Raw genomic sequence first — 27,807 nt, 5'->3', positions numbered from 1 at the left:
CCTTTGCTATGACACTCACTCCACCAGTCGGGGCTTTATGGCGGAGTGGCCAGACGGAAGCCTCTCCTTAGTGCAAGACACATGAAAGAGCGTATGGAGTTTGCTAAAAACAGACACCTGAAGGACTCTCATCTGGTCTGATGAGACCAAGATAGAACTTTTTGGCCTTAATTGTAAGCGGTATGTGTGGAGAAAACCAGGCACTGCTCATCACCTGTCCAATACAGTCCAAACAGTGAACCATGATAGTGACAGCATCATGCTGTGGGGGTGTTTTTTGGCTGCAGGGACAGGATGACTGGTTGCAATCAAAGGAAAGATGAATGGGCCCAAGTACAAGGATATCCTGGACAAAAACCTTCTCCAGAGTGCTCAGGACCTCAGACTGGGCCGAAGGTTCACCTTCCAACAAATCAATGACCCTAAGCACACAGCTAACATAACGAAGGAGTGGCTTCAGAACAACTCCGTGACTGTTCTTGAATGGCCCAGCCAGAGCCCTGACTTAAACCCAATTGAGCATCTCTGGAGAGACCTGAAAATGCCTCTCCACCAACATTCACCATCCAACCTGACAGAACTGGAGAGGATCTGCAAGGAGGAATGGCAGAGGATCCCCAAATCCAGGTGTGAAAAACATGCATCATTCCCAAAAAGATTCATGGCTTTATTAGCTCAAAAGGGTCCTTCTACTAAATACTGAGCAAAAGGTCTGAATATATATATGGCTCTGTGATATTTCAGTTTTTCTTTTTTAATAAATCTGCAAAAATTTCAGTATGGGGTGCTGTGTGTACATTAATGAGGACAAAAATAAACTTAAATGATTTTAGCAAATGGCTGCAATATAACAAAGAGTGAAAAAATTAAAGGGTTCTGAATACTTTCCGTACCCACTGTATGTTTAAACTTATAAGCTGATTTGAACAAAGTCAGTGCACTTCCTAACAAAAGTCAAAAGAGCTTGATGACGTCAAACTATTGTACCAAAGAGCAAACAAGATTTATTGTGCTACTGAATGACTAATTGAAAATAACTGGGGGCATGCCTATAAAAAAAAATAGTACTGAATGCAGTCACTTCAAAATCTGTGAATGTGAAGTACTGATCATCATTAGAATATAAAAGAGGCGCATGTGAATAGTGAAGCAGATCAAATAAGGCAAAGCAGTAATGAAACACAAGAAAGGGAAGAAAATCCATCGAAATTGTATGTTACCTGGAGGCAAGGCACTAGAAACTGAGGGGTTGAGGGAGGCTTCTTCTGTAAGGGGGGGGGGTCAAGGACCAGGAAATGTGTACAGTGGTTAGTTGTTATTAACAGAAGGTATTTGGTGCACAGTAAATCTAACTAGGCATTAGTTTGAAAAACAGTTACATTTGACACGTTTGAATTGATGATTTCAAATTATTGCCAGGAATGTGAAAACACGTTTCATACTTGTGCCCTGTCTATAATCTGCACAAACAACCATTAAACAACTGCCCATTTAAGCCCCTGTGCAAAAGAGGATTTTCTTTTCCCTTCCAATATATAAAGTACCGTATTTTCACGACCATAAGGGGCACTTAAAAGTCTTAAATTTTCTACAAAATGAACTGGGCGCTTTATACTGAGGCGCGCCTTATGTGTGCAGCGAGTTCCAAAATCTATAAATGTTGTTGTGTGATGAGCGCTCCGCTTGACTGACTGGGAGCATTTCCTGCCGACACGCTGCTTGTATAGAGGAAAGGCGGCCGTCAAAGGGGGAACGGTGCGCGTGAAGGAGGACGCTAAAGGCACGTCCCCAGTAGATATATAGCGCCAGTATGTGCATTGTGCAAAACAACATCGGTTTGGCTAAGGACCCCTGAAAATGGCACCTACAAAGAGACACCCTTACGAAGCACAGTTTAAACTGCAAGCTATCAGTTACACGGAGGGAACATGGGAATCGAGCACCCGCGAGAGAATTCAAGATCAACGAATCCATGGTTCGCAAGTGGAGGAAGCAGGAAAACGAGCTTCGCCAAGTCAAGAAGACGAAGCTGAGTTTCCGGGGAAACAAGGCGAGGCGGCCCGAGTTGGAAGACCAACTCAAGCAATGGATTAATGAGCAAAGATAATTCCTATAATTCCATTACAACAAGCTGGCAATTTTTTTGACTTGAGTTCATTGTCACATTTCTGTGGGGCCAATTATGTATTACTCGTGCACTCACTGTAGTTGTCTCGCCATGCTGCACTATTTGCATATACTGGCCACTCATGCCAGAGTAGCATCTGCCCCATTTGCACACTGATTGAGGAGTATCTGTAACATTTGCACAACCAACATTGTCCCAGATGATTGCACTACTCTTCACTTTAAACCGCATACACTCCTTGAAGTCTCAGCGCCCTTTGCACAATGGTCATTGCACCGGACTATTGCAATATTAGTCATTCGAACTGCTCTAAGTGCTAGAGGACTCTGCATCTTTTTGCACAATTGTTTTTTTGTCAATGTCTTTATGCCTCCAAAGTGTTCTGTAAATTGACTGTCTGTTGTACTAGAGCGGCTCCAACTACCGGAGACAAATTCCTTGTGTGTTTTGGACATACTTGGCAAATAAAGATGATTCTGATTCTGATTCTGAAGAACAGCCGGGAGAAGCCTTTCTACAGTCACCATTCGACTGAGTGCAATAACTCAGAGCTTGCCATCATTCCGGGAGGCTTGACGAAGGAACTCCAACCGCGTTCAAAGTGAAGTTGCGAGCGGCGTGGGAGCGATGGATGGCAGATGGCGAACACAGCTTTTCTAAGACTAGGAGGCAGCGCCGGGCGAGTTACGCCACAATTTGTGAATGGATTGTGGATGCTTGGGCTAACGTGTCTGCTTGCACTGCACTGCACTGTTGTTTCGTAAAAGCCGGCATCATTTCTGAGGAGCCGCACGGCAACGAGACTGACTCCAACAATGACGAGAGGGAACCTGGCGTGTTTGATAAAAAATAATGTGAGTACAAATAATTGTATTATTAATTGTTAAATACTTCAATAAAGTACAACCAAACTCAGTTTTGCTCCCGCTGCCTTTTTAAAAACATTGTTTTAGTGTGCATGCAGGCTTTAGTGTGCATGCAGGCTATCATACGTTTTACCATGCCTGAGCCCAACAAGTTTTACCATGCCTGAGCCCAATAATGAGCCCAATAATACCTTATGTATGTGTTAAATACAGAAATAGACCCCGTAACTGAGACTGCGCCTTTTTTCTGCACCTTATGGTCGTGAAAATACGGTATATCTTCTGAAAATACTGAATATTATTCATGGGAGTAACATACAATCATCACTGTAAATGTATCAAATGTTTAAAAGCAGGTGTACACACAACTTTGAATTTTACGACAATACTTTCGACGAAGCACACAAAATATCTTGTTTAATCATATAAATGCAAAGTTAAAGGAAAGTTAAAGTACATGCAATGTAATTAGTGTGTATTAGTATCATGCATGATATGCATGCAACATACAACAGCAAAGGCTTTTGTGTGAGTGTGTACCTGCATGCGTGTGAGTGAGTGTGAGTGTGTGTGTGTGTGTGTGTTTACGTGTCTGCCAGTCTATTCCGCATGTGGAATTTGCTTCCACTTTTAATGGAGTACCACAGTGTTGTGTCTGAAAGTGAGGCTAAATGCTGTCTTCCAACACTGCTGTGTAAAGTACTGTATGTGAGTGTACCTAAGACAGTAAGACGGGCCGAGGCTGAGTCCTGGTCAATCTCTGTTTTAACAGTACATGTGTAAATTCCCTCATCTCCCTCGTTGATGTTTGGGATGGTCAGTGATTCCTCATCTTTCCTCAGCCTGGTAGACAATGACAAAGGATAAATCATTACATAGCATATAATCTTTAATTATGGTTTACTATTTATCAGAAAAGTCATAACTGCATAGAATCTGTCAGAATTTTTTAAGACAGTATGGATAGGGGCAAAATGAGGTAGAATACAAAGCTAAAGTGTGTTAAAAAGATGGAAAAATAAGACATAAATACCATATTTCCATGCTCCCCGCCACATATTACTCAACTGCTACTCATTTGGATATGCACTTTAGTTCAGGTCTAAAATTCAGAGCTGTGTGAGGGCCACCCAAAGGTGTCATTACCTCCATCCGAGATAGATAGGCTTGTCATCCTTTGTCCAAGCCACAGTGACAGGCAGGCTGGGATCAAACTTCACTTTACAGTCAAAACGAGCTGTGGAACCTCTGATGGCTGACTGGTGTTCGGGGGCACGAACTATACGACTCGGCTCTAAGGAAAAGTGAGTTTGAAGAGGAACACATACATACAACTGTGTGACTATCACAATGATTTTAGTATAGTGCTTATGGGCTGAAATACGTGCCAGCAGGAACTGAATTTGAATCATTACGATTTGAATTTGAATTGATAAACTTAAATAATTACATAAAAAAAAAACTGAATTTGAAAACCCTAATTTGAATTTGTATTGTTTAATTTGGAACATTGTATTTAAAAACTGAATCTGAACAGTGTAATTTGAAATTGAATTTATTAGTTTGAAACTAGTCCAATAAACTTGAATGTGAATGTAAGATTATTTTATCCGCAATGAAGGATAAGCGGTACGGAAAATGGATGTATGGATAGAAAATTCTAATTATATATTTTCACATTCAGTTTGATCATTTCAGGTTCAGTTCGACAAATTCAAACTCAAATTTGCTGTGACAGAAATCGGGGTACTGTAGGAATAGCAATCAATTTGTGATATACAGACGACTGGTGAGAGCGTCAGCCTCACAGTTCTGAGGACCCGGGTTCAATCCCCGGGCCCGCCTGTGTGGAGTTTGCATGTTCTCCCCGTGCCTGCGTGGGTTTTCTCCGGGCACTCCGGTTTCCTCCCACATCCCAAAAACATGCATGGTAGGTTAATTGACAACTCTAAATTTCCCATGAATGTTTGTGCGAATGGTTGTTTGTTGGTATGTGCCCTGCAATTGGCTGGCGACCAGTTCAGGGTGTATCCCGCCTCCTGCCCGATGATAGCTAGGATAGGCTCCAGCACGCCCGCGACCCTAGTGAGGAGAAGCGGCACAGAAAATGGATGGATGGATGGATGGTGATACACCGATCTCCTCTTCGGCCAATCAGTGCCTTCGTTTTAGAGCATGTGACATAGGGACTCTCCGGGAAGTCAACTCTTCTGACCAGCTACAGTATTTTAACCTGCGTCATGGTCAAAAAGAGATCAAAATGTGCTTCCTTTTGAACATAGGAAAGGACAGTGTATTGTGTATATCAGACCGACGTGGCTATGTCATCTTTCCATCTAACCCTTTACTGACACCTAGGGGTAGAAACAGCACAAAGCACATATCAATCCAGACAGCACAGTTTAAAATGAATTTAGGGGTCTACATGAATGAACTGTAGTCCAGTCCTTATGCACCTTTGTCCATTTTTTTTTTATATATATAGCAATGAAAAATGGTGCACCGACGTCACGGACCTCAACACACACTGCAGCCCAGATTTGGAGTTGCAGCTTTTGAACTATAAGCCATTCTACTTGCCTCGTGAGTTCACATCTTTCATTGTCACCGGTGTTTACATTCCTCCTCAAGCTAACACGAATGTTGCACTGCTAACGCTCGCCTGTGTGGAGTTTGCACGTTCTCCCCGTACCTGCGTAGGTTTTCTCCGGGTACACCGGTTTCCTCCCACATCCCAAAAACATGCATGGTAGGTTGATTGAAGACTCTAAATTGCCTGTAGGTGTGAATGCAAGTGCGTATAGTTGTTTGTTTATATGTGCCCTGCGATTGGCTGGCGACACTCTAATGTTATGTGCCACATTAAAGGTGAAAAAAGGCCATTGTCTAATGGTGTTCTCTGAAGAACCGTAGGAGTTACAAGGCTGTCACCATTAGGGTTGGGCATCGTTTGAATTTGAGCAATTCCAGTCCCAATTCTAGTTCCTTATTTCGATTCCGGCCCCAAACGATTCTCGATTCCAATTCTTTTACGGGGCTGGGTTAAAAATGTTTGCATGGTTTAAATAAGGGGTGTCCAAATTATGAACATCCATTTTCTTAGCAGCCCACAGCATAGACTAAAATTTACATTTGACTCAAGGTTATTTATCCCCATTATCAATATCAAACCTATGAACTAAAAGGCAATGTGTGTGGAACTAACCCAATTGACTTAATATTGATGAATTAATGTTTCAGCTCGCGGAACGGTGGGCAACTGGTTAGCACATCTGCCTGTGGTTAGCACAGTTTGCATGTTCTCCCCATGCCTGCGTGGGTTTTCTCCGGGTACTCCAGTTTCTTCCCACATTTTAAAAACATGCAGGGTAGGTTACCTGAAGACTCTACATTGCCCGTAGGTATGAATGTGAGTGCGAATGGTTGTTTGTTTATATGTGCCCTGCGATTGGCTGGCGACCAGTTCAGGTTGTACCCTGCCTCTCCTGATACCTGGGATAGGCTCCAGCACGCCCGCAACCCCAGTGAGGATAAGCGGAACGGAAGATGAATGAATGAATGAATGTTTCAGTTCGAAGTTAAATATATATGGCATTGTTAAAATAGTTATTTGCGACTGTTTTATCACATCAAATGGTTTATATGTGCACGTTTTAACTTGACTTCATGTTTTAAGCATGTAGCCTTTTATTTTGAGGAGTAAGCACTGGAACTCAGCATTTTGGCACAAAAGGTAACTTCACACGGCACCGATGAAAACAAAAGTAAAACGAGGCAGCATGAAAAAGAGTAATGAATGGAATAAAATGCTCTGTAAAACGTTGATTCCTTTACCTATCCACCGATGAGGCACAAGGAAGGTTAGTGTTTGTGATACTGTGAGACAACATTTATCTGAAATTCGTGCCAATTAATTGTGATGTAAAGTTGGTAGTTTGACCTTTGGGGGAAGTTTTAGCTCAATGTTAAACTTGTAATGCGACTGTTTCTACTGTCTTTCCGATTCTGACTCTCAATAAACATCAATTATAATACTAAGAAACCACACCGGAAGCTTAAAAACTCCACTGTGACACAGTAAAAGTGTTCCGGCATAAAAAGGATACAGATCCTCCATTCTGCTTGACCTAACAGCCGACAAAAGTTGAGTTAAATTGAGTTTTAAATACAACTTTAAAAAGATTCAATGCAATAAATTCAATCAATCATAATCTCAGTTGTTCTTCATTTAACTTTTATAAGGTGTGAATACTTTTTTAGTTTTATGATTTTTGAATAAAAAATATTACTATGTTGCAAATAGAGCAAGATTTTATGACTGGACTTGCAACTTGCTTAAATCAAGTAATTACTTTCCTCAACTTGCTTGAAAGTTAGTGGTTACTTGACCTGCTTGGTTCTTTCCCACAGTGACTTGGGACTTGCTTGAGACTTGCATATATGTAAAGGTAAAGGAAAGGTGGTCTAAAGGTTACAATAATGTAGCTGGTTAGAAGATTTGACTTTCCGTAGAGTCCCTACATCATATGCTCAAAAATGAAGGCGGTGATTGGCCAAAGAGGAGATCTGTGTATCGTCGATCTGTGTACTGTCGATCGATTGCTATTCCTACAGTACCTGTATGTCCATCACAGCTTATTTCAAATTGAATTTGTCAAACAGAATCTTAAGTGATCTAACTGAATGTCCATCCATCCATCCATCCATTTTCTAAGCCGCATGTCCCCACAAGGGCCGCGGGCGTGCTGGAGCCTATCCCAGCTATCATCTGGCAGGAGGCGGGGTACACCCTGAAATGGTTGCCAGCCAATCGCAGGGCACATACAAACAAACAAACAACCATTCACACTCACATTCCCACCTACGGGGCAATTTAGAGTCGTCAATTACCCTACCATGCATGTTTGTGGGATGTGGGAGGAAACGGGAGTGCCCGGAGAAAACCCACACAGGCACGGGGAGAACATGCAAACGCCTCACAGGCGGCAGTCCTCAGAACTGTGAGGCAGACGCTCTAACCAGCCGTCCGTCGTTTTTACATTCAGCCCTAACTGAATGTAAAAATATATAATTTCAATTTTCATTGCTATTCTTTTTCTACTTAATCTTCTGCTTCTCTCTCACTCTCATACATTGCAGACACTTTTTTACTCACTCTACTTGCTTTGCCTGTTTAAATTTTTTCTTGCTGATAAGCTTGTTTTTCTTCTTTAAAAAAATAGAAGCAACGACTCCTTGATATTTTTAAACCTGTGGGACTGTACTTTTTTTTATAGAGACAGTCAGTTGTTGCCATATTCCAATATTTTCTGATACCCTCTCACCATTACATGAGCGTGGCCTGCTAATTAGCACAAGCCTGCTATTATCAACAAGACCAGAAATCAAGATGCCTCCCTTTTCCACTAAGGACTGTCACGGACTGCTGCAGAGGATGTCAATTCCTGGAAACGAAAATTCACCATCTTGAAGTGTATGTGGATGTAAATGGACAGTCGGGAAATGAAACCACTCTACCGATGTCTCAAAATGTTGAGCAGAAGTGTGCTAACAGACAGCCACGTAGCTCAACAAAGAGGACGGATGTGGACTGTGGAAATGGTAATAATCATCCAGCAGTTCTCCCTGGGATTTACTGGGAGCAAAGCCCAAAGATATGGGACAACATCTGAAAGGGAGGACAGAACACCAGAGGAATCCGGCTGGTCTGCATTGCGCGGCCGTGGACGGTCGCTACAAAGAAGTGCAAGAAAAAAAGGACGTGAGTCAATGCAAAACATAAACATCAGACTTACAAATAGATTTGAACCACTTTTAGAAGACCCTGGCCAAGAATGCTCATCTCCCACCACCACGGAAAGGTATAAAACTAAATCATACAAGAAAAAAAAGGTACCCCAAACGTAAATAATTGGTGACTGAGCTGTCAAGGATGTGAAATGTTTCTGCAGTGAGAAGAAAACCAAAGTATTGTGTTTTACCAATGACATGGTGTCTGATATCTCAAAAAAAAATCCTGGAGATCACTATTCAGCACCCAACTGTGGAATCTGTCACTATGCACACAGGGGCCCTGGATGTTGTCAAGCAGCAACCAGAGGTACTGAAGCAAGATTTCATTGATCTTACAAAAGTGCAATGTTTGGCTGCTGCGGTTTTCATAAGTGGACCTCTCCCACTTGTACGATTTGGAGATGAAGGTTTCTCTAGGCTCAGTCAATTAAATAAGTGGCTCAAAGAAGTGTGTACTGCACAATCTGTGATGGTTTCTGTCTAAATAGACAAGGGGTTAAGTTATTGGCTGCCAAAATTTTTTACTGTGTACGTCATTCAGCGGCTTGAAACAAAAACATTGGCCTTGTTGACACGGCTGAAAGACAAAAAGATGCAGTTGTTCCCAAACAATCGGAGGAACAGGAGATAAGGCGACACCAGGCACAGACGGATTCATCAGGGTCATCCAAACAATCGGAGGAGCGAATGAGGAATGAGATGAGCCAGCACTCCCACACCTCTCCCTGCCCCATTGGAGCAAAGCCCAACGCAAAACTCACTCTCCACTAGTCTAAATTCCCTGTAGGTGTGACGGACAGGATGAAGACTATTGTCATATTGGAATCCAACGCACACCACGCCAAGATCTTCCTCCCATCCCCCCTTGCCTGAAACCACCGTCCACTAAAATGTGAAGGGCCCCTCCTCCATCCATGAAGAATCTCATCTGCCAATCTGACTGATATCTGGGGGGTCTTTTCCAGATTAAGTCAGACCCCTATGGAGATCAGGCATTTTTCATCAGTGTAATTACAAGGGACAGAAAGTTGGTCAAAGAAATATGGCGCCATAAAAGCAGAGCTACAAACTTCGTGAGGATAAAATGTGAATCTATCAAACCATTGTCTCCAGTTATCTCTGCGAGACTCGCTCTTTTCAATATCAGGTCACTGGGAAATAAATCAATGTTGATTAATGACATCATTACAACCTATGTTCTGGAGGTTTTGTTACTAAATGAAACGTGGTTAACAGAAAGTAGCTGTAATACCATTTTAAAGGCAACACCAGCATTTTTTTATTTTATGAACAAATGTCGAATGGGGAAAAAAAGGTGGTGGTCTGGCTGTTATTTTTAAGTCATTATTTCAGTATAAAGAAATGATACTGGGTGATTTTAGCGCTTTTGAATATCTCAGTTTTTTAGTTAAAAGTGATCCAAAAGTTTTTGTTTTAATAATTTATAGACCTCCAAGATACATTAGAAAATTTATGAAGGATTTTTCAGAACTGTTGTCAGTTATTTGAACTGACTCCAACTATTTTTTCATAATGGGATACTTTAACATTCATGTTGACAATAACGCCCTGCGATTGGCTGGCGACCTGTTCAGGGTGTACCCCGCCTCCTGCCCGAAGACAGCAGGCATAGGCTCCAGCAGCCCGTGACCCTAGCGAGGATAAGCGGTAAAGAAAATGGATGGATGAATGGGTTGACAATAACATGGAAAAAAAAATAATCTAAAGAACTCTATGCTATACGAGACACATTTGACCTCTCTCAACATATTAAGAGTCCAACCCACACTCAAGGTCACATCTAAGGATCTTCCTCCCATCCCCCCTCGCCTGAAACCACCACTACGTCTCTCGGCTTGCCTGGGAACGCCTAGGGATCCCCTCGGAAGAGCTGGAGGAAGTGGCTGTGGACAGGGAAGTCTGGGCTTCTCTGCTAAAGCTACTGCCCCCGCGACCCGACCTCGGATGAGCGGAATAAGTTGGATGGATGGACGCTTCCATGTTAGCAAGCTATAGACCCATCTCAAATCTCCCTTTCATAGCCAAGATTGTTGAGAAAGTAATTTTTAACCAATTTAGCAATTTCTTGAACTTAAATGGACTTGACAAATTTCAATCAGGTTTCCGAACTCATCACAGTACATAATCTGCTCTTATCACAGTGCAAATGATATAAGCTTGAATACTGACTCAGGAAAGGTATCAATTCTGGTCTTGTTGGACCTCAGTGTGGCTTTTGATACGGTAGATCATGATATACTGCTCAACAGGTTGGAAACCTGGGCAGGACTAAATGGAACAGTCCTTAAATGGTTACTTTTAAAGGAGTTACTTTGTAACCATTGGAAGTGTTCAATGTCATCGAATGGCAATGACCGATAGGGTCCTTCAAGGGTCAGTTCTTGGACCCCTCCTGTTCTGCCTGTATATGGTACCCTTGGGTCAAATTCTTGAGAACTTTAATTTTGACTATCATAGCAATGCAGCTGACACACAGTTCTATCTAGCAGTGTCCCCAGATGACTACAGTTCAATTGTGGTGTTGTGTCACTGTCTAAAACAGATAAATAACTAGATGAGCCAAAATCTTCAATTAAACCACAACAAAACTGAGATAATTGTTTTGGGCAATAAAGAAAAGAGGCTTGCTGTTCGTCAATACCTGGAGTCACTCTCTTTAAAAACCAAAGACCAAGTCCAAAACATTGGTGTGCTGGTAGATTCCTACCTGACTTTCAACAGTCATATCAAATAAATTACTAAAACTGCCTTCCTCCATCTGAAGAACATATCCACAGTGAAGGCTTGCATGTGTCAAGCAGACCAGAAGAAGCTCATCCACGCATCTGACTGGACTCCCCAAAAAGAGCATTAAACAGCTGCAGCTCATTCAGAATGCTGCAGCTGCTATTCTGACCAGAACAAAGAGGTCAGTGTATATTACTCAAATTCTGAAGTCTTTACACTGGCTTCCAGTCAGCTTTAGAATAGATAGTTCTGCTACTGGTCTATAAATCACTAAATGGTTTAGGTCCTGAATACATGAATGAAATGCTAAGGGAATATAAACCCAGTAGGGCTCTGAGATCGACAGACTCAGGTCAAATAGTGGAGCACAGAGTCCAAAGCAAACATGGTGAAGCAGCATTTAGCTATTATGCTGCACACAAATGGAATAAGCTGCCAACAGAAGTGACATCAGCGCCAAGTGTGAATGTTTTTAAGTCCAGGTTCAAAACTCTTCTTTTTTCTCATGCTTTTTAGAGCATTTCCACTCTTAAATGATATTTCTTGCACCGTATGCTGTTTTAATTGTACTTTTACTTTTTTCCTCTTTGTTTTAAATGTTTATAACCTTTTTGTTTTGTTTTGTTTTTGAATGCTTTTAATCATGTAAAGCGCATTGAGTTACCTTGTGTATGAAATGAGCTATATAAATAAATTTGCTTTGCTTTGATACATACATACACTAATAAATTCAATTCTAAATTATAATATTCAGATTCAGTTTTTAAATGCAGTGTTTCAATTTGAAACAATACAAATTCAAATTATGTGATTCAAATTCAGTTCCTGCTGGCACATATTTTAGCCCATATGTGCTTATCAGGACAATCCAGTATTCCCCCCCAAAAAACTACTTTAGGATCACAACCAATATAATCAAAGTTTATTTGACATAAACCAAACTGCTTGTTGACTAAAACCAATGTTTGTGAAGCAACTCCTTTTGTTTTATGAATGAATGTGATGAACTCACCTGCTTGAACAGTTGGGTACAAAGGAAAATTATGAAAATTTACAAATAAACAATGAACTGAAACTAATCCCTTGGTTTAACGACCTTTTCATAAACAGCACAGAAAGCTATGGTTTTTTTTTTTACCAGCAGTGTCAGCAATTTGGCACATTGGAAGAGTTCATACATGGTTAAAAGCAGCACAATGATACACGGGTAAAACCTCATAGTGTCAGACTGAGAGAGATAAGTTATAACAGAGTGATGCTGTGTCTGACTCCTGCACAGATGTTGTCTCTGACCTTTGACCTCCAGGCGGACCTGGTTTTCGGCCATGCCCAAAATGCTGCTGGCCACACAGGTGTAGGTGCCCTCGTCCTCTGCTCTGGCCCGTTTGATCTCTAGGGTGCCGTTCATGTAAGCACGATACTGACCACCATCCAGGCCACTGCCCTGACCGTTCTTAAACCTAGGATGAAAAAAAAAAAAAAAGATATTTTTTTTTCTAATTGAATTCAGCCCCACAACACAGTTACTTTTTACACATGCTTACCAGCGTAACTCTGGAAAAGGGGAACCGAAGAAGGGACAGTCCAAAAAGGTGCGGTTGTTCTCAATGACTTTTATCAGTTGATTTTTCGGGCCGAGCATCCTTGGACGCATATCTAGATGGAGAAAATATTTTTCAATTTCACGTCTGGTCACATATAAAATGAAAATAAGAAGTATTTGTGAAACACTGAAAAGGAAATTATTAATATGTGAATAAACTTACACAATAGCATCATCTTTTTTTTACATGAATACAATTGTTATATTATGAGTACAAAAGTAATGTTTAAGGTAAGGATCAAGTGCCAACAACACTTCAATTTGTTTCACAAATAACAAAACTTTGTTTGCTTGTTTCCTGTGTGTAATTTTCCTTTGTGTTGCAGTTCCTTGATGCTGGTTGGTAGGCGGAGTCTCCTGCGCCGCAGCTGCTGGTGATTTGTCCTCAGCAGTGCATTTAAAATGGGAGACGTAGGAGGAAAATGTTGAGAAATTGTACATTGCTTGTTTCCATTGATTAACAGTTTTGTTATACTCTAGTGGTGGGCAAGTGAAGCCTCATGAAGCACTGAGGCTTTCCTCACAGTTGTGCTGAAAAAGATTCAAAGCGTCAAATGCTTCAGTGATGGCGACATCTGGTGGACAACTGAAGCCATAGCAGCCTCTAAAGCGCACGACTGAAGCACTGGCACTGTTTCCCATGACAGCAATAAAAGTTCAGAAAAGTCTGTATGGTCATTCAAGTGTTTTGTTCATTCATACCAAATAATGATTATATCGTCATTAGAATAAAATATGCAGATGGTCTCCCCGATACTCTAAAACACATTCCAGATTATCCCAAAGAATAAATGCTAATTATATTAAATGTTAAATGTGGTTAAATGTTGGTTAAGGGTTTATTTAAAGCTTTGATCTTTATTTAAAAACTGTACTAAAAGTCCATAACAGGATGGGAGATCCTTCCTACTTTGCAAATGATCATGGTTTGCGAATTCAGAAACATTGTTTGTGTGTGTGTGTAGTGTTTTTAAGGAAAACCTTTAAAGATAATGGTTTTTCATTTGGGGACTTGTATTGTTGACTTGCCAAAATACTCTCACTCTCCAAATCTCTATCTCCTCACAACCACCATTTTGAAGCATAATGATGCATCTTATATAGCTAGTATGGCGCCAAACCACTGAAATCTATTCTATTAGACCAGGGTGCTGGGTTAGCGGTCAGCTGCCTGTTTCCAAGGATTCTGAGGAGTGACATAAACTGTAATCGCTCGCTATCTCTACTGTCCAAACAATGTCCAATCTCTATGCTGTAAACACTCTCCAAATTGTAGTAAGCTATACAAACTAGTCTTTATCCAAACTCTAAGCTGTCGGCAATTCTAAAAAAAAAAAAAAAAAAAAAAAAAAACACACACACACACACACACATTTTGAATGGGGCCTGCATGAGGGGTTTATATTGCTGTCAAGCCAAACTGAAGTGCTTCCCACATGGGTCACGTGGTTCAGCCAGGCAGCGAGGCTTCGGACGTCATCACTTCCGGTCCCTCCCCTAAATGAAGCAAGTCTCGATACGCGCTATGCGGAAACGCCCCTTCCATAACCCGACACATGCCTAGAAGACTCGGCACATCTCGTAACATCACTACGAGCATGTTTTACAGACTTTGTCTCGCCAAAGGGACGTTTGGGAATTTGTGATGGCCTGCTCGGTCTGTGCCCGCAACAAGGCCTCCCATCGCGTTCCATTGGGGTTACTGCGTCCACTGCCTGTCCTGTCCCATATCGCATTGGACTTTATCACCAGGCTTCCTGTGTCCGGGGACAAAATGCTGGTTCTGAGCGTTGTGGACAGATTCTCCCAGATGGCCCACTTCATTTCCCTTCCTCGGTTGACGTCTTCGCTGGTGATGGCCAATCTGCCCAATGAATACATTTTTTGCATTCATGGTCTTTCCTCGGATATGGTCTCTGACAGAGGGCCCAGGTTCGTGTCCGGAGTGTGGAAGGCTTTCTGCAGGGTGATGGGCACTAATGCAAGTTTCTCATCTGGGTACCAACCCCAGTCTAACGGCCAGACTGAGTTGGGCGAACCATGACCTGTAAGCGGCGCTGCAATGCGTCTGTCATCCCTCATCTTGGTCCGTCAGATCGGCTACAGGTATGTCATTGTTCAAGTCTGTTTACGGCTATCAGTATCCTGTGTTCCTGTCTCAGCAATCAGCCATCTCCATTCCCTCTGTTCACAATCACCTTCGGCGGACCCATCGTGTCAGGGAGGACACGTTCCAGGACAGTGGTGCACAACCAAAGGTTGGTGGAGAGTCACAAGCTTCCTGCTACGCAGTATTTCCCAGGTCAGGTGTGGCTCTCTACCAAAGACTTGAAGGTTGCAGGTGCTACTAAAAACCTAGGCCCACGCTTCATTGGACCTTTTGAGATAGAGGCTGTTGGGAATCCTGCTGCCATACGGCTTAAACTCCCGCCTTCTCTCAGCATCCATCCTGTTTTTCATGTCTTTGCTGAAGCCGGTTTCCTCCAGCCCGCTGAGTCCTCTGGATGTCACCCCCCCGAACCCCCCTCCGTGCTTGATGGACAGTTAGCAGTTTTTCACTGTGAGGCTGATTCTGGACTCCAGAAGGAGGGGCAGCGGGGTATAGTATCTGGACGTCTGGGAAGAATATGGCCCAGAGGAACGGCAATGGGTTCCTTGCTCCTGGATCCCACTCTTATCTGTGTCTTCGACTCACATCAGCCTGGGAAACCTGGTTGGCTGCCAGAGGGTGTCAATTTGTGTGGTGTGGGGTACTGTCATATCCTATTTTGTTTGCTTGTTTTCTGTGAAATGTCCTATGTGTTGCAGTTTCTTGGTGGTGGGCAGAGTCTCCTGTGACACAGTTGCCGGTGATTTGTCATCAGCAGTGCCTTTAACTAAGTGGACGCAGGAATAAATTGTACATTGCTTGTTGCCATTGCTTTGCCAGTTTTGTTACTCTCGCGCATTCGAATTCTCTCATTCCGTCCTGCCGGTAGCTATTTTCGTCAGCCGTTTGCTAGTATTGTAGTATAGTGTTTGACGCAGCCGTAACAGAAACGTTTTGTGCCATGAACACTATCTGTATGAGCAGTTTACTGTTGCAAACTTCAGTTTCTATTACACAAAATCAATTATAGATTGAAATCTCCCATCTTCACATTTTTCTGTATGTTCCATTATCAGTTTTTAACACATTTAATATTAAATATCCTCTCTATTGCATAAATGACAAGTACCTAGGGAGAGAATGTGATTGTTGGTTTCACACTGTTTTTAGGTTTGCATGGAATTAATGAGCTTAAAATTGACTCTCTCAAAAGAAGACTTTTTTCTTTTTAGCCATATTACTTTTTTGTCTTTTTGGTATAGCCCAAATACTCTTTGTAAAATACTGGATCAATAAAACTGTGTAAGGAAAAACAACTTTTTTTTATTGTGCTTTTCACCATCCGTTTCTTGTAAGAAGAATAGGAGGACTAACAGCACTAGCATGACCCTAAACACACAGCGCTCATATCAATTACTACACAATGTTTATGGTGACACGAATTGGCAATGAGTCAGTCAATGAAACGACTCAGTGTTTCAGTAGCATCCCACCCTCTGTCTCACCAATGACACTGACGAAGGCATTGGCCAGCAGATAACCGTGCTGGTTCGAGGCGTTGCACTGGTAGACTGCACTGCTTCCCATCTGCACTGAGCGGAAGATGATGGTGTCACCCATCATTTGTCGACTAGGATCGGGCACAGAGCCTTAGAGGAGGAGGGGAGGAGAAAAATGACATTATCTGGTTACATTTAGTGGCAGTGAATTGTATTTTTGAATTGTCTATTTCGACTCAAAACCCTTGAAGAAATGTGACCTCAAATGACCCTGCAATGTACTGGTTACAGACATGAACTTAAGACAGTACTTACTGTCTATAGGTAGACCATTAACCAGCCATTGGATGCTCGGTTTAGGGTTGCCATTTGCCCGACACACCAGGCGTCCATTCTCTTCTGGAGCAAGCACCAGATTTGTTGGTTTGTCTAGCCAGTAAGGAGCCGCTGTGGAACACAGAGTGAATAATGGTACAAACTCAGTCTCATATAATGTCAATAAGCAGACAGAAAACACCTGGCTGTAATTAACTCACCTTTGACTTGAACAAAAATGGAGTGACGTATGCTACCTAAATGATTGTTGGCCATGCATACATATTCCCCAGCGTCCTCCTCTGACACATTGATAATCTTCATTGTCTTGTTGTAATTCTCAAACTTCACCTTCCGTCCTGGCAGATCACCGCCTTTCTTGAACCATTTGGTAGTCGGTGTGGGGCTGCGGGGGAAGACATACACAGATCAAAACATGTAAAATACATATTCTCTGTAGGTATATTGGTATGGTACACAATGTTTATTTTAGGATAAATAACACCACCGCTCCATCCCCCTCAAAATATCAACAAGTTCAGATAGCAGAGTTTGCCATGGTTTAAGGACCTTGCATCCCACAGAAACCTTACACTGAACTAGAATTTTTTTGCAGGAACTTAGTGTGTTCACACCTCAGGAACTCTTTTTAAAATAAAGTTCCTGGTAATTTTTCAAAAAGGGTTTCTGCTAGGGGTTTTGGTTTTAATGTATGGGGGGATGTAGTGCACTAGCACAACAATTTTACAAACTAACGAAGACTCAGAAATTTCGTTTTTTAATCGATTTTTAAACAATATATTTATAATATTTATATATCATAGTTATTTGTCTGTTTTTAAATACAGTACACAAACACAGGAAGTATGTTTACTGCATTAACCACAAAAAATAAAAAAAATATGTGCACATTGTTACAGTATATGTAAAACTACACGTAAAAAGGGTCAGTGTTGTCACAAAGTCAGCCAAGCCCATCATTTACATCTTCCGTCTTCCGTTGGTTGGTCTCCAGCCAATCGCAGGGCACATACAAACAAACAACCAACCAGTCGGACTCACATTCACACCTATGGGGAATTTAGAGTATTAAAATTAATCTACCCTGCATGTCTTTGGGATGTGGGAGGAAACCGGAGAAAACCCACACAGGCACGGGGAGAACATGCAAACTCCACACAGGCGGGACCGGATTTGAAGCCCGGCCCTCAGAACTGTGAGGCAAATGTGCTAACCAGTCGTCCACTATGGCGCGTCATCATTTTCAATTGAAAACAAATGAAAGAGAATAATTTTCCTTTGTGGCGGTTTCCTACCACATCCCAAAAACGTGTGGTAGGTTGATTGAAGACATTAAATGCCCTGGAGGTGTGAATGTGAGTGCGAATGGTTGTTTGTGTCTGTGTGCCCTGCGATTGGCTGGCAAGCAGTTCAGGCTGTACCCCGCCTCTCGCCCGAAGATAGCTGGGATAGGCTCCAGAATGCCCGCGACCCTTGTGAGGATAAGCAGTACGGAAAATGGATGGAGGGATGAATTTCCCTTTGAGGCGTTAACAATGTAATCAAAAACAAATTGACAGCTGCTATCACAACCTACTATTTATGATGATGATGATGATGGTTATTATTATTATCCAGTGATGACAACTTTAAGTCAATGAGGTCAGCTTCTGTTTTATGCTGTGAATTCATGCATAAAGTTCACTCTGTAACCTCCATCTTTATGTAAACAGCCAGCCAATAGTTCTGGGTTCTTCATCACTGCTGGTAGAAACAATTAGTTAACTCCGGGCCCCAGCTAACAGCAGAAAGTCACACGCTACTACTCAGTAGCTTGTCAATTACAAGTGACCCCCCACATACTTGCAGTTTGTCATCCCGGATTCATCTGTCTTCAGATTTTTTTTCAAATTGTTTTCTTTTTTTTCAATTGATGCACTCCATTGTCCTTCCACATATGTGCTGTGTTGTTGTTGTTTCTTTCCTCTGAGGTGGCAGTCCATATGAAACTAGAAGCCATAGTTCGAAATGTCTATATGCCAAAATGTTTGGCGAACTCATGATACAAGCTAAAATTGGACTTCTGACGTTTTGACTGCCAACATGCCATTTCACGGTAGTGAGTACTATTATAAATAAATAGATGAAACAAACTGCTGCGACCAAACTGTAAGGATTATCACAAGTGGAGGGCTGATTGACTCAAGGTAAATACTGTAAATAGCATAAGTTGCTGAAGGATGTAATGTCCCGCTATTTTTCAAGGTGTTGACCAGTTAGCTAACTAGCCACAAACTCAGCTTATAACTAACCGTTAATGGTGTCATATTGTGGATAGCAGAGTAAATGTAAATAAATGTATCATACAAAAATATTTGTTTTTATTTATGTTGTCTTTGTTTGCATGTTTCAGACAATCAAGCTGAACCCGTTATAGCCCAGGCTAATGTCTGTGCCAGCTTGAGCCTGTTGGCCATATCTCCTCAACAAAGAAAGAAAGAAAGAAAGACAGACAGACAGACAGAATTGTGTGAATTCAAAATAACAATGGGCTACGGGAACCTTTTGTCCCAGGAACTAATGGTAATTAGTGGTGTAAAAGGGCTTTTAAAGGAACATTTTAATGACAAGTATGTACAGCATCCATTCATTAATTTTCCATCCATCCATCCATTTTCCGTACCGCTTTATCCTCACAAGGGTCGCGGGCGTGCTGGAGCTATCTCAGCTATCTTCGGGCGAGAGGTGGGGTACACCCCGAACTGGTCGCCTGCCAATCGTATGGCACATATTAACAAGCAACCATTCACACCTACGGGCAATTTAGAGTCTTCAATTAACCTACCACGCATGTTTTTTGGGATGTGGGAGGAAACCGGAGTACCTGGAGAAAACCCAGGCAGGCACGGGGAGAACATGCAAACTCCACACAGGTGAGGCCGGATTTGAACCCGGGTCCTCAGAACTGTGAGGTAGATGTGCTAACCAGTTGGTACTGTGCTGCCAGTATGTACAGTAACATGCAGTATTTAACCATTCCCAAAGAAGCCCAATGTATGTAGCAACAAAACAACGCATTCTTTCAGAAAACATTGCCAAGGCATGGCTCCGCCTGCCTGCAACTGCATCCATTGTGAAATACAAAATGTAACCAAAAAAAAAGGCACATACAGCCACCTGCGACACACCTATACATTAACAGCAATTTACAGCAGTTTACTTAGAATTGTGAACATGTGAAATTATATCAGTGCTTTTTTTTGTTTAGGGTTTTATTGTTAGTTATTCTATCAAATTAATTTATTTCTATTAATTTATTTTACTGTGTGTGTGTGTGTGTGTATATATGTGTGTGTGTACAGTGTATGTAAACTCACAGTCCAGCAGCAATACACTCCAACAACAGTTGCTCGTCTCTCAGCACCATTTTGGCACTCTCACTTCCCAACGGTGAGAGGAAGGTTGGCGTCGACTCAACAACTTTACGGCCTACAGATGAAGAAAAAGGGGGCATTTAAACACCTTCAAACCTGTTCATGATGAAATCCAATAGTATTACAGGTTCTTTATTGCATGACACACTGTCTACTCCGAGCTTATTATTCTCTTTGTAGCAACTGCCACCTAAATACAACTCCATTATTCTGATAATTTCCTCATGGCTGTGTTCCATTTCCGCAAGGCATTGCCACTCTCTCCAGGCTGTTGAGGTTACTGTGGCCAGTAAATGGGTCCAACACCCTCTGGCTTCTCTCACAGGAAGACATTATGAGAAGCAGAAACAACAACAACAGGGTCATTGATCTTCCTTAATGTTTGCCAAGGGAACAGAGGTGGCAGAGACTGTCTTTAAAGGCTTAAAAAGAGCAGTCAGCCAAACCTATCCTATATTTTTTCTCCGTGATGACATTAGGGTGGCATCACGACGACGAATAATTTAAATCATTCGTTTGATACATTTTTATTTGGTTCTTAAAGTTATGGAGTTGGTTGCTTTTTCTGCTCTGGCAAGACAAGCTTGCCAAAATGAAAGTCTTTCGCAGAGAACCTCCGTCTCTAGGAGTTGGCTTTCACGATGTCAGGTCTTTTGTAGAAGCTAGACACACTAAGCAATGTCTGACATGGAGGCAGGGAGACCGAGCTCTACAAGACGAATAGTGAAAATAGTTGATGCCAGGTTTGCCCAGCAGATTGAAATGTGAGCAGCAACAAAGTGCTGTCTTTGTCCACAGCAACAATATCCAATTGTGAGTGGTATTTTAAACAGGTGCAGTAATCCCTCGCTTTATCACGGTTCACCTATAGCGGAGTCAGTGCCCATGTTTTTAAATCATATTTATCATGCTGACAATTTGCCATATCAGAGGATTTCTTTATATGTTTTTATTGTCGTAATAAAATAAGCATTTTCTCCACTAAAAAATCCATCCATCCATTTTCTGTACCGCTTATCCTCACTGGGGTCGTGGGCATGCTGAAGCCTATCCCAGCTATCTTCGGGTGAGAGGCGGGGTACACCCTGAACTGGTCGCCTGCCAATTGCAGGGCACATAGAAACCATTTACACTCACTTTCACACCGACGGGCAATTTAGAGTCTTCAATCAACCAATCTACAACGCATGTTTTTGGGATCTGGGAGGAAACCGGAGTACCCAGAGAAAACCCACACAGGCATGGGGAGAACATACAAACTCCACACAGGCAGGGTCGGGATGTGAACCCCTGTCCTCAGAACTGTGAGGCAGATGTGCTAACAATTCTTCCACCGTGCCGCCTAGCCTAAAACTTATTTTTTTAAATCATTAAAACACATATTATAAGGATTAAAATGCCTATACAGTACAGTACAAGAAGATGAGATTTCCCAGTGTCTTTGAACGCTTCACTTCTCCATTCTTGTGGGCGTTCCAAGGGGCAGTGGAGCTGAGAGAGAGTTTGTGTTACACTACTTTTATCAATAAATGTGAGATAAATAGACAATACTTTATTTCAAGCTCTATGATGCTGCCCCAATGTTCTGTGCCTTCCAAGGTACCTGGCAGTTGGCAGAAGAGGAAGAGGCTAGCAGTAGCAGCTAACTAGCAGAAAAGATGCAACTTCTCAGCCTGTTGAAGGAAGGAAGAAGGTTTGCACCTCTCGGTAGCCATTATAAATGAATCTCCGGTTTGGTACATAAAGAAGTACGAAAATGATATCAGGGTGACAGCTGTAGAGCTCTTTGCTATGCAGTACATTCAAATTCGGCATCAACTTCAATGGTGAGTCCTGTTATAGAATTTTCTACGGTGTTAATATTATGTATGTTTAAGAGCATAAAAAGTGTTTATGAGTATAGGAAATGTTTCTGAGTATTGAAGAGGTTAATAAGAGTGCAGGAAAGATTCATTAGTGTGGGACTGGGGAGATTCATACAGCTTTAAAATATATGTTAAAAAAAAAAAAAAAAAAAAAAACAAGGGTGGTAAACAAGGGATTGCTGTACCTAACATGAAAATACAGTGGTGCCTCCAGATACGAGTGACCCGACTTACGAGTTTTTCAAGACACGAGACGTCAATGGGTTGAGTTTTAGCTTTGACTTACGAGCCCAAACTTGCGAAACGAGTGCTGTATGGCACCAGGAGGCTGCACTCACTTGACAACAAGCAGCACTTTGGCTGATATCATTCGTAAATATTATTCTAAAGAGAGGCCTCAAGCTGTACATTGCCACTACCAGTTGGAGTTTGCTTGAAAACTAACTATAAAAGAGAGAGAACGACACGTGCATTTGAAACAACCACAGCCTCCTTCAAGCATAGGATGGAACACACCACAGCCACATGGGCTAACAATTAACATAATACAAAAATAAAATACATTAACGTCAGCCGGGGCGTTTAAAACAATTTAAAGCTGCGGACAACAGATCGCCAGAGAAGTTACAGAGATAAGTCGACAGAAGACCCAAGCGTTTGATGTGGAGGAATCACTCGGAGCATGCCAATCGGCATTGCTAAACATTATTAAAGAAGAACTGAATGTCGTCGGGTGCAAATGTTGCTGCTGCGTGTTTGTACACAATTCCGTGTTGTTGAGTGCAAATGTTTTTGTATTAAAAGACATGTATATAAAAAAAAAAAAAAAAGTTATTGAACCCAAGGCGAAACACACAACCTTCCTGCACAAAAGAGGTAAGAGGGCGAGTGTAAGAGAGAGACAGAGAGAAAGATACACACACTCACTCACACACACACACACACACAAACACACGCTTTTAAAGGTAAAGTCACATAAATAAAACAGTTTGTGTTTGCATGTGTGAGACATTTTCCTTGATTACACTTGATAAAGCGATTAAATATCTTTGCATTCTCGTCTCTTATGTTTTTATGACTATATTTTACAATATCCTGCCACTTGTCTTTTTTAAAACCTGTTTTTAAAAAATGGTGGTGTCTTTTGGGGGACTGGAACGGATTAATTGCATTTTCATTCGTTTTAAAGGTCCAGTATTTTTTCAAAACAACTTTTTCTAGTACTTGGGATGTAATATTGGCTGTATGGTCCCTCACTAAACATGTGTAGTATGAATTAAAAACGTCCACGCATTCCTGAGTTGCAGAAGTTTTTCTGCCGAGAGGCCTGAAATCATCTATCCATCCATCCATCCATTTTCTGAGCCGCTTATCCTCACAAGGGTCGGGGGAGTGCTGGAGCCTATCCCAGCTATCATCGGGCAGGAGGCGGGGTACACCCTGAACTGGTTGCCAGCCAATCGCAGGGCACACATAAACAAACAACCATTCGCACTCACATTCACACCTAGGGGCAATTTAGAGACTTCAATTGACCAACCATGCATGTTTTTGGGATGTGGGAGGAAACCGGAGTGCCCGGAGAAAACCCACGCAGGCACGGGGAGAACATGCAAACTCCAAACAGGCGGGGCCGGGGATTGAACCCCGGTCCTCAGAATTGTGAGGCAGACACTCTAACCAGTCGTACACCGTTCCTCTGGCCTGAAATCAGTTCATTTGAATTACTCAAACTTATCTACGTCACTAGCGAAGATCTCATTCCCATTCCGCTCCCGAACCAGCGCTGTCGACTTAAGAAATGTGCTCTCACAAGTGGGTCTTCTACACGGAGGCAACCAACCAGAGGAAAGGGGGCTGTCCTTGCCAAATATGGACAATGCTGATACAAAACTGGCTCAAACGGAAGTAGCTGTCAGAGGGGCCCTTTCTGGACAATTGCATGACAAATGCAAGGTGTTTTTTTTTTTTTAAATGAAATTGACACTGTTATATCAAGTCCATGTTAAAGAGTCACTCACTCTATGGAGGTCTAAATAGACAAAATATGGGACCTTTAATGGGTACATATGTTTTGAGATATGAATTTTTGAGATAAGAGCATGGTCACGGAACAAATTAAACCCGTACCTCAAGGCACCACTGTATACATCGACATAGTCAACATGGGTAAGATAACAGTTCTTCCAGTACAATGATGTCCATAATTAATCTTACAATAAACTAATTATTTGTTTTGATGTGAAACTGACACTATGAAGTCAAACACCCTAAAGGTCTCAAGGAACTAACTAAATATTCCTCTATAATCACAAAAACTTGGTTGTCAAACTATTATAATTTGTTATATTACACGAGACATCAGTAAATCTTATCAGACTTCAAGCATATCTCATGATCATTGAGCATAGTAAACAGTAAAGCCTAATTCCATGTCTTTTCTTGGCCTGTCTATTTTATTTGTTTCATTTTTATTTATTTTTTGGTGATGGCACCGCAGAAGGCTATCATGGCACAGAAGAAAACTATTATGAAGACCATCGAACTGGAAATTTACACACAACATGGTACATATGGTACAGGCATCGCTATTCTGGCTGCTCAATACAATATTGAAAAAAAAAATAAAAGAAAATAATCTTCCCTGGTAGATAAGTTGGATTCAATCTTTAAGGCTTTAAAAATTTTGACTACTAAAAAGGGAATGCGTGAATCATTGAGATTTGCATTCGGAAAATGGTTACATGATGGAAACAAACTGTTAGCAAAGTCAATGAATGGCTCAGATGTTGGCAGTCTTATGTTTTAGTTTGAACAAGAACTATCTATCCATCCATCCATCCATTTTCTGTGGGTTGAGGGTGAACTGGAGCCTATCCCAGCTGACTTTGCTTAATTGACAAGATTTAACAAATGTTGGTAATGTTAAATTAATGCTGATGTTTAGTCAGGGGTCAGTAGGTAAATTCAGCATGACTAAGCTACTTATTGTGCTAATCATGTTACAATTAGACAGGAGACGGAACTGTCCATACATCGTGACTCACCACCATATGGGTCACTGTCATTGTAAGAGGTGTCATTATAAGGATCGTCTGAAAACAAACGTATGTACATACAAAGACATCCACTCACATAAACGAACCAAAAGTCAACACATTCCGATAACATGCGAGCAGTGCAGTAATGACAAAAAAAAGCTGTCACATAACATCAAGAAAATCTCTCTTCATTTTGCTCTTAGGATAAATGCATCTTACGCCAGGACATGTCATCACCTCAAGATGGGGATGCATTCCAAAAGACGTACTGTGGTGTGCAGTGCTAGTCAAAATTAACACACCCCAAAGACTAAATATGTTGTAATACAGCTTGCATTTGCTTGTTCATAATGTTATTATATGACTATGACTATATGTTTTATCGGCATAGCGTGTCTGTGTTTGGAGTATGGATGAGTGTTGTCCACTCACTGGTAAAAACTTTGAGAGTGAAGGGGTTCTTCTGCTGGATCGTGTGAGTGAAGAGGAAGCGAGCACTGCAGCTAAAGTCATTCTGGGCATCTTGGGCCATGACATTGGAAAAGTACAAGTCTCCATTTAAACCCTTGGACACTCGCTTATCCTGTGGGATCGGACTCATCACTGGGACAGTGAGAAGGGCAAAGACAGAGGACTTAGTCATCAGATAATCATTCATCAGTCTAAGAATATTAGACAACCTGACAAACACAACTGGATTTAAACAATATTTAACTTGCATGGTGGATGGTGACGCATGCTTGTGATTGTGCACAGTGAATGTATTATCATGTGATATGCAGAAAAAACAATACATTTTATGATAAAAACAATACATTTTATGATAATCAAGAAAAAACATCTACTGTGCATATCTCCCACAAGTATTGCAACAGTGAAGCCAATTCATGTATATTTGTTGTCGACTGAAAACAAGAGAGTTTGACATCAAAAGAGACAAAAGATTTAACATTTCAGCCCTTCTTTACAGGCATTTACATCTGGTTCTGATGTGGAGCACAATGATAGCACTCTGTACCAAAGCAGTTTTAGGTTTTTTAGGTGCGGAAAATTATTGGACCCCATAAACTAAAGAGAATGAAACAATATTTAGCTGCACATGCTTTACTTGCAATAAGTGTGACTGACAGTAACAAATGGTCCTGAAAATACGGTAGGTGTGTATATATATATAGAGAGAGAGAGAGAGAGAGAGAGAGAGAGCGAGAGAGAGAGAGAGAGAGAGAGAGAGAGAGAGAGAGAGAGAAAGTATTCAGACCCCTTTAATCATTTAAGTTCATTTTATTTTCCTTCTTAATGTTCACACAGCACCTCATATTGACGGAATTGTTGACTTTTTTGCAGATTTATTAAAAAAGAAAAACTTAAATATCACACCGCCTCAGTATTTAGTGGAATCACCCTTTTGAGCTAATACAGCCATGAGTCTTTTTGGGAACGATGCAACAAGTTTTTCACACCTGGATTTGGGGATCCTCTGCCATTCCTCCTTGCAGATCCTCTCCAGTTCTGTCAGTTTGGATGGTGAACGTTGGTGGACAGCCATTTTCAGGTCTCTCCAGAGATGCTCAATTGGATTTCAGTCAGGGCTTTGGCTGGGCCATTCAAGAACAGTCACGGAGTTCTGAAGCCACTCCTTCGTTATTTTAGCTGTGTGCTGAGGGTTATTGTCTTGTTGGAAGGTGAACCTTCGGCCCAGTCTGAGGTCCTGAGCACTCTGGAGAAGGTTTTTGTCCAGGATATCCCTGTACGTGGCCACATTCATCTTTCCTTCGATTGTAATCAGTCATCCTGTCCCTGCAGCTGAAAAACACCCCCACAGAATGATGCTGCCACCACCATGTTTTCACTGTTTGGACTGTATTGGACAGGTGATGAGCAGTGCCTGGTTTTCTCCACACATACCGCTTAGAATTGAGACCAAAAAGTTCGACCTTGGTCTCATCAGACCAGAGAATATTATTTTTCACCATCTTGGAGTTGTTCAGGTTTTTTAGCAAACTCCATGGGGGCTTTCATGTCTTTGACTGAGGAGACGCTTCCGTCAGGCCCCTCTGCCATAAAGCCCCGACTGGTGGAGGGTTGCAGTTATGGTTGACTTTCTAGAAAGTTCTCCCATCTCCGGACTGAATCTCTGGTGATCAGCCACAGTGATCTTTGGGTTCTTCTTTACCTCTCTCATCAAGGCTCTTCTCCCCCGATTGCTCACTTTGGCCGGACGGCCAGCTCTAGGAAGGGTTCTGGTCGTCCCAAACTTCTTCCATTTAAGGATTATGGAGGCCACTGTGCTCTTAGGAAACTTGCATGCAGCAGAAATTTTTTTTTGTAACCTTGGCCATATCTGTACCTTGCCACAATACTGTCTCTGAGCTCTTCAGGCAGTTCCTTTGACCTCATGAGTCTCATTTGCTCTGACATGCACTGTG

General features: G+C 41.7%; 1 protein-coding gene across 26 annotated transcripts in view; it reads right to left on the bottom strand.

Moving 5' to 3' along the window:
- Positions 1-27,807, bottom strand: part of nfasca (neurofascin homolog (chicken) a) — a 195,673-nt gene that overhangs the window by 67,096 nt on the left and 100,770 nt on the right. For 20 of the 26 annotated variants that reach the window (XR_009769281.1, XR_009769284.1, XR_009769285.1 and 17 more), the window contains 11 exons: positions 25,814-25,984; positions 25,388-25,435; positions 20,419-20,530; positions 17,263-17,447; positions 17,042-17,173; positions 16,733-16,876; positions 13,080-13,191; positions 12,829-12,995; positions 4,141-4,288; positions 3,713-3,837; positions 1,221-1,265 (listed from right to left, as the gene is read on the bottom strand). Coding sequence is in view for 20 of the 26 variants with exons in the window: in XM_061686998.1 (XP_061542982.1) it covers positions 1,221-1,265; positions 3,713-3,837; positions 4,141-4,288; positions 12,829-12,995; positions 13,080-13,191; positions 16,733-16,876; positions 17,042-17,173; positions 17,263-17,447; positions 20,419-20,530; positions 25,388-25,435; positions 25,814-25,984 (1,389 nt within the window). In the remaining 6 variants the exon portion in view is untranslated. The remainder of the gene's footprint in view (positions 1-1,220; positions 1,266-3,712; positions 3,838-4,140; positions 4,289-12,828; positions 12,996-13,079; positions 13,192-16,732; positions 16,877-17,041; positions 17,174-17,262; positions 17,448-20,418; positions 20,531-25,387; positions 25,436-25,813; positions 25,985-27,807) is intronic. The other 6 variants (XM_061687001.1, XM_061687015.1, XM_061687017.1 and 3 more) reach the window with 3 other exon arrangements.

This window comes from Phycodurus eques, chromosome 10, assembly GCF_024500275.1.
Source record: "Phycodurus eques isolate BA_2022a chromosome 10, UOR_Pequ_1.1, whole genome shotgun sequence".
Taxonomy (NCBI): domain Eukaryota; kingdom Metazoa; phylum Chordata; class Actinopteri; order Syngnathiformes; family Syngnathidae; genus Phycodurus; species Phycodurus eques.
The sequence above is the reverse complement of the archived record's forward strand: the minus strand, read 5'-3'. Positions and strand labels throughout refer to the sequence as shown.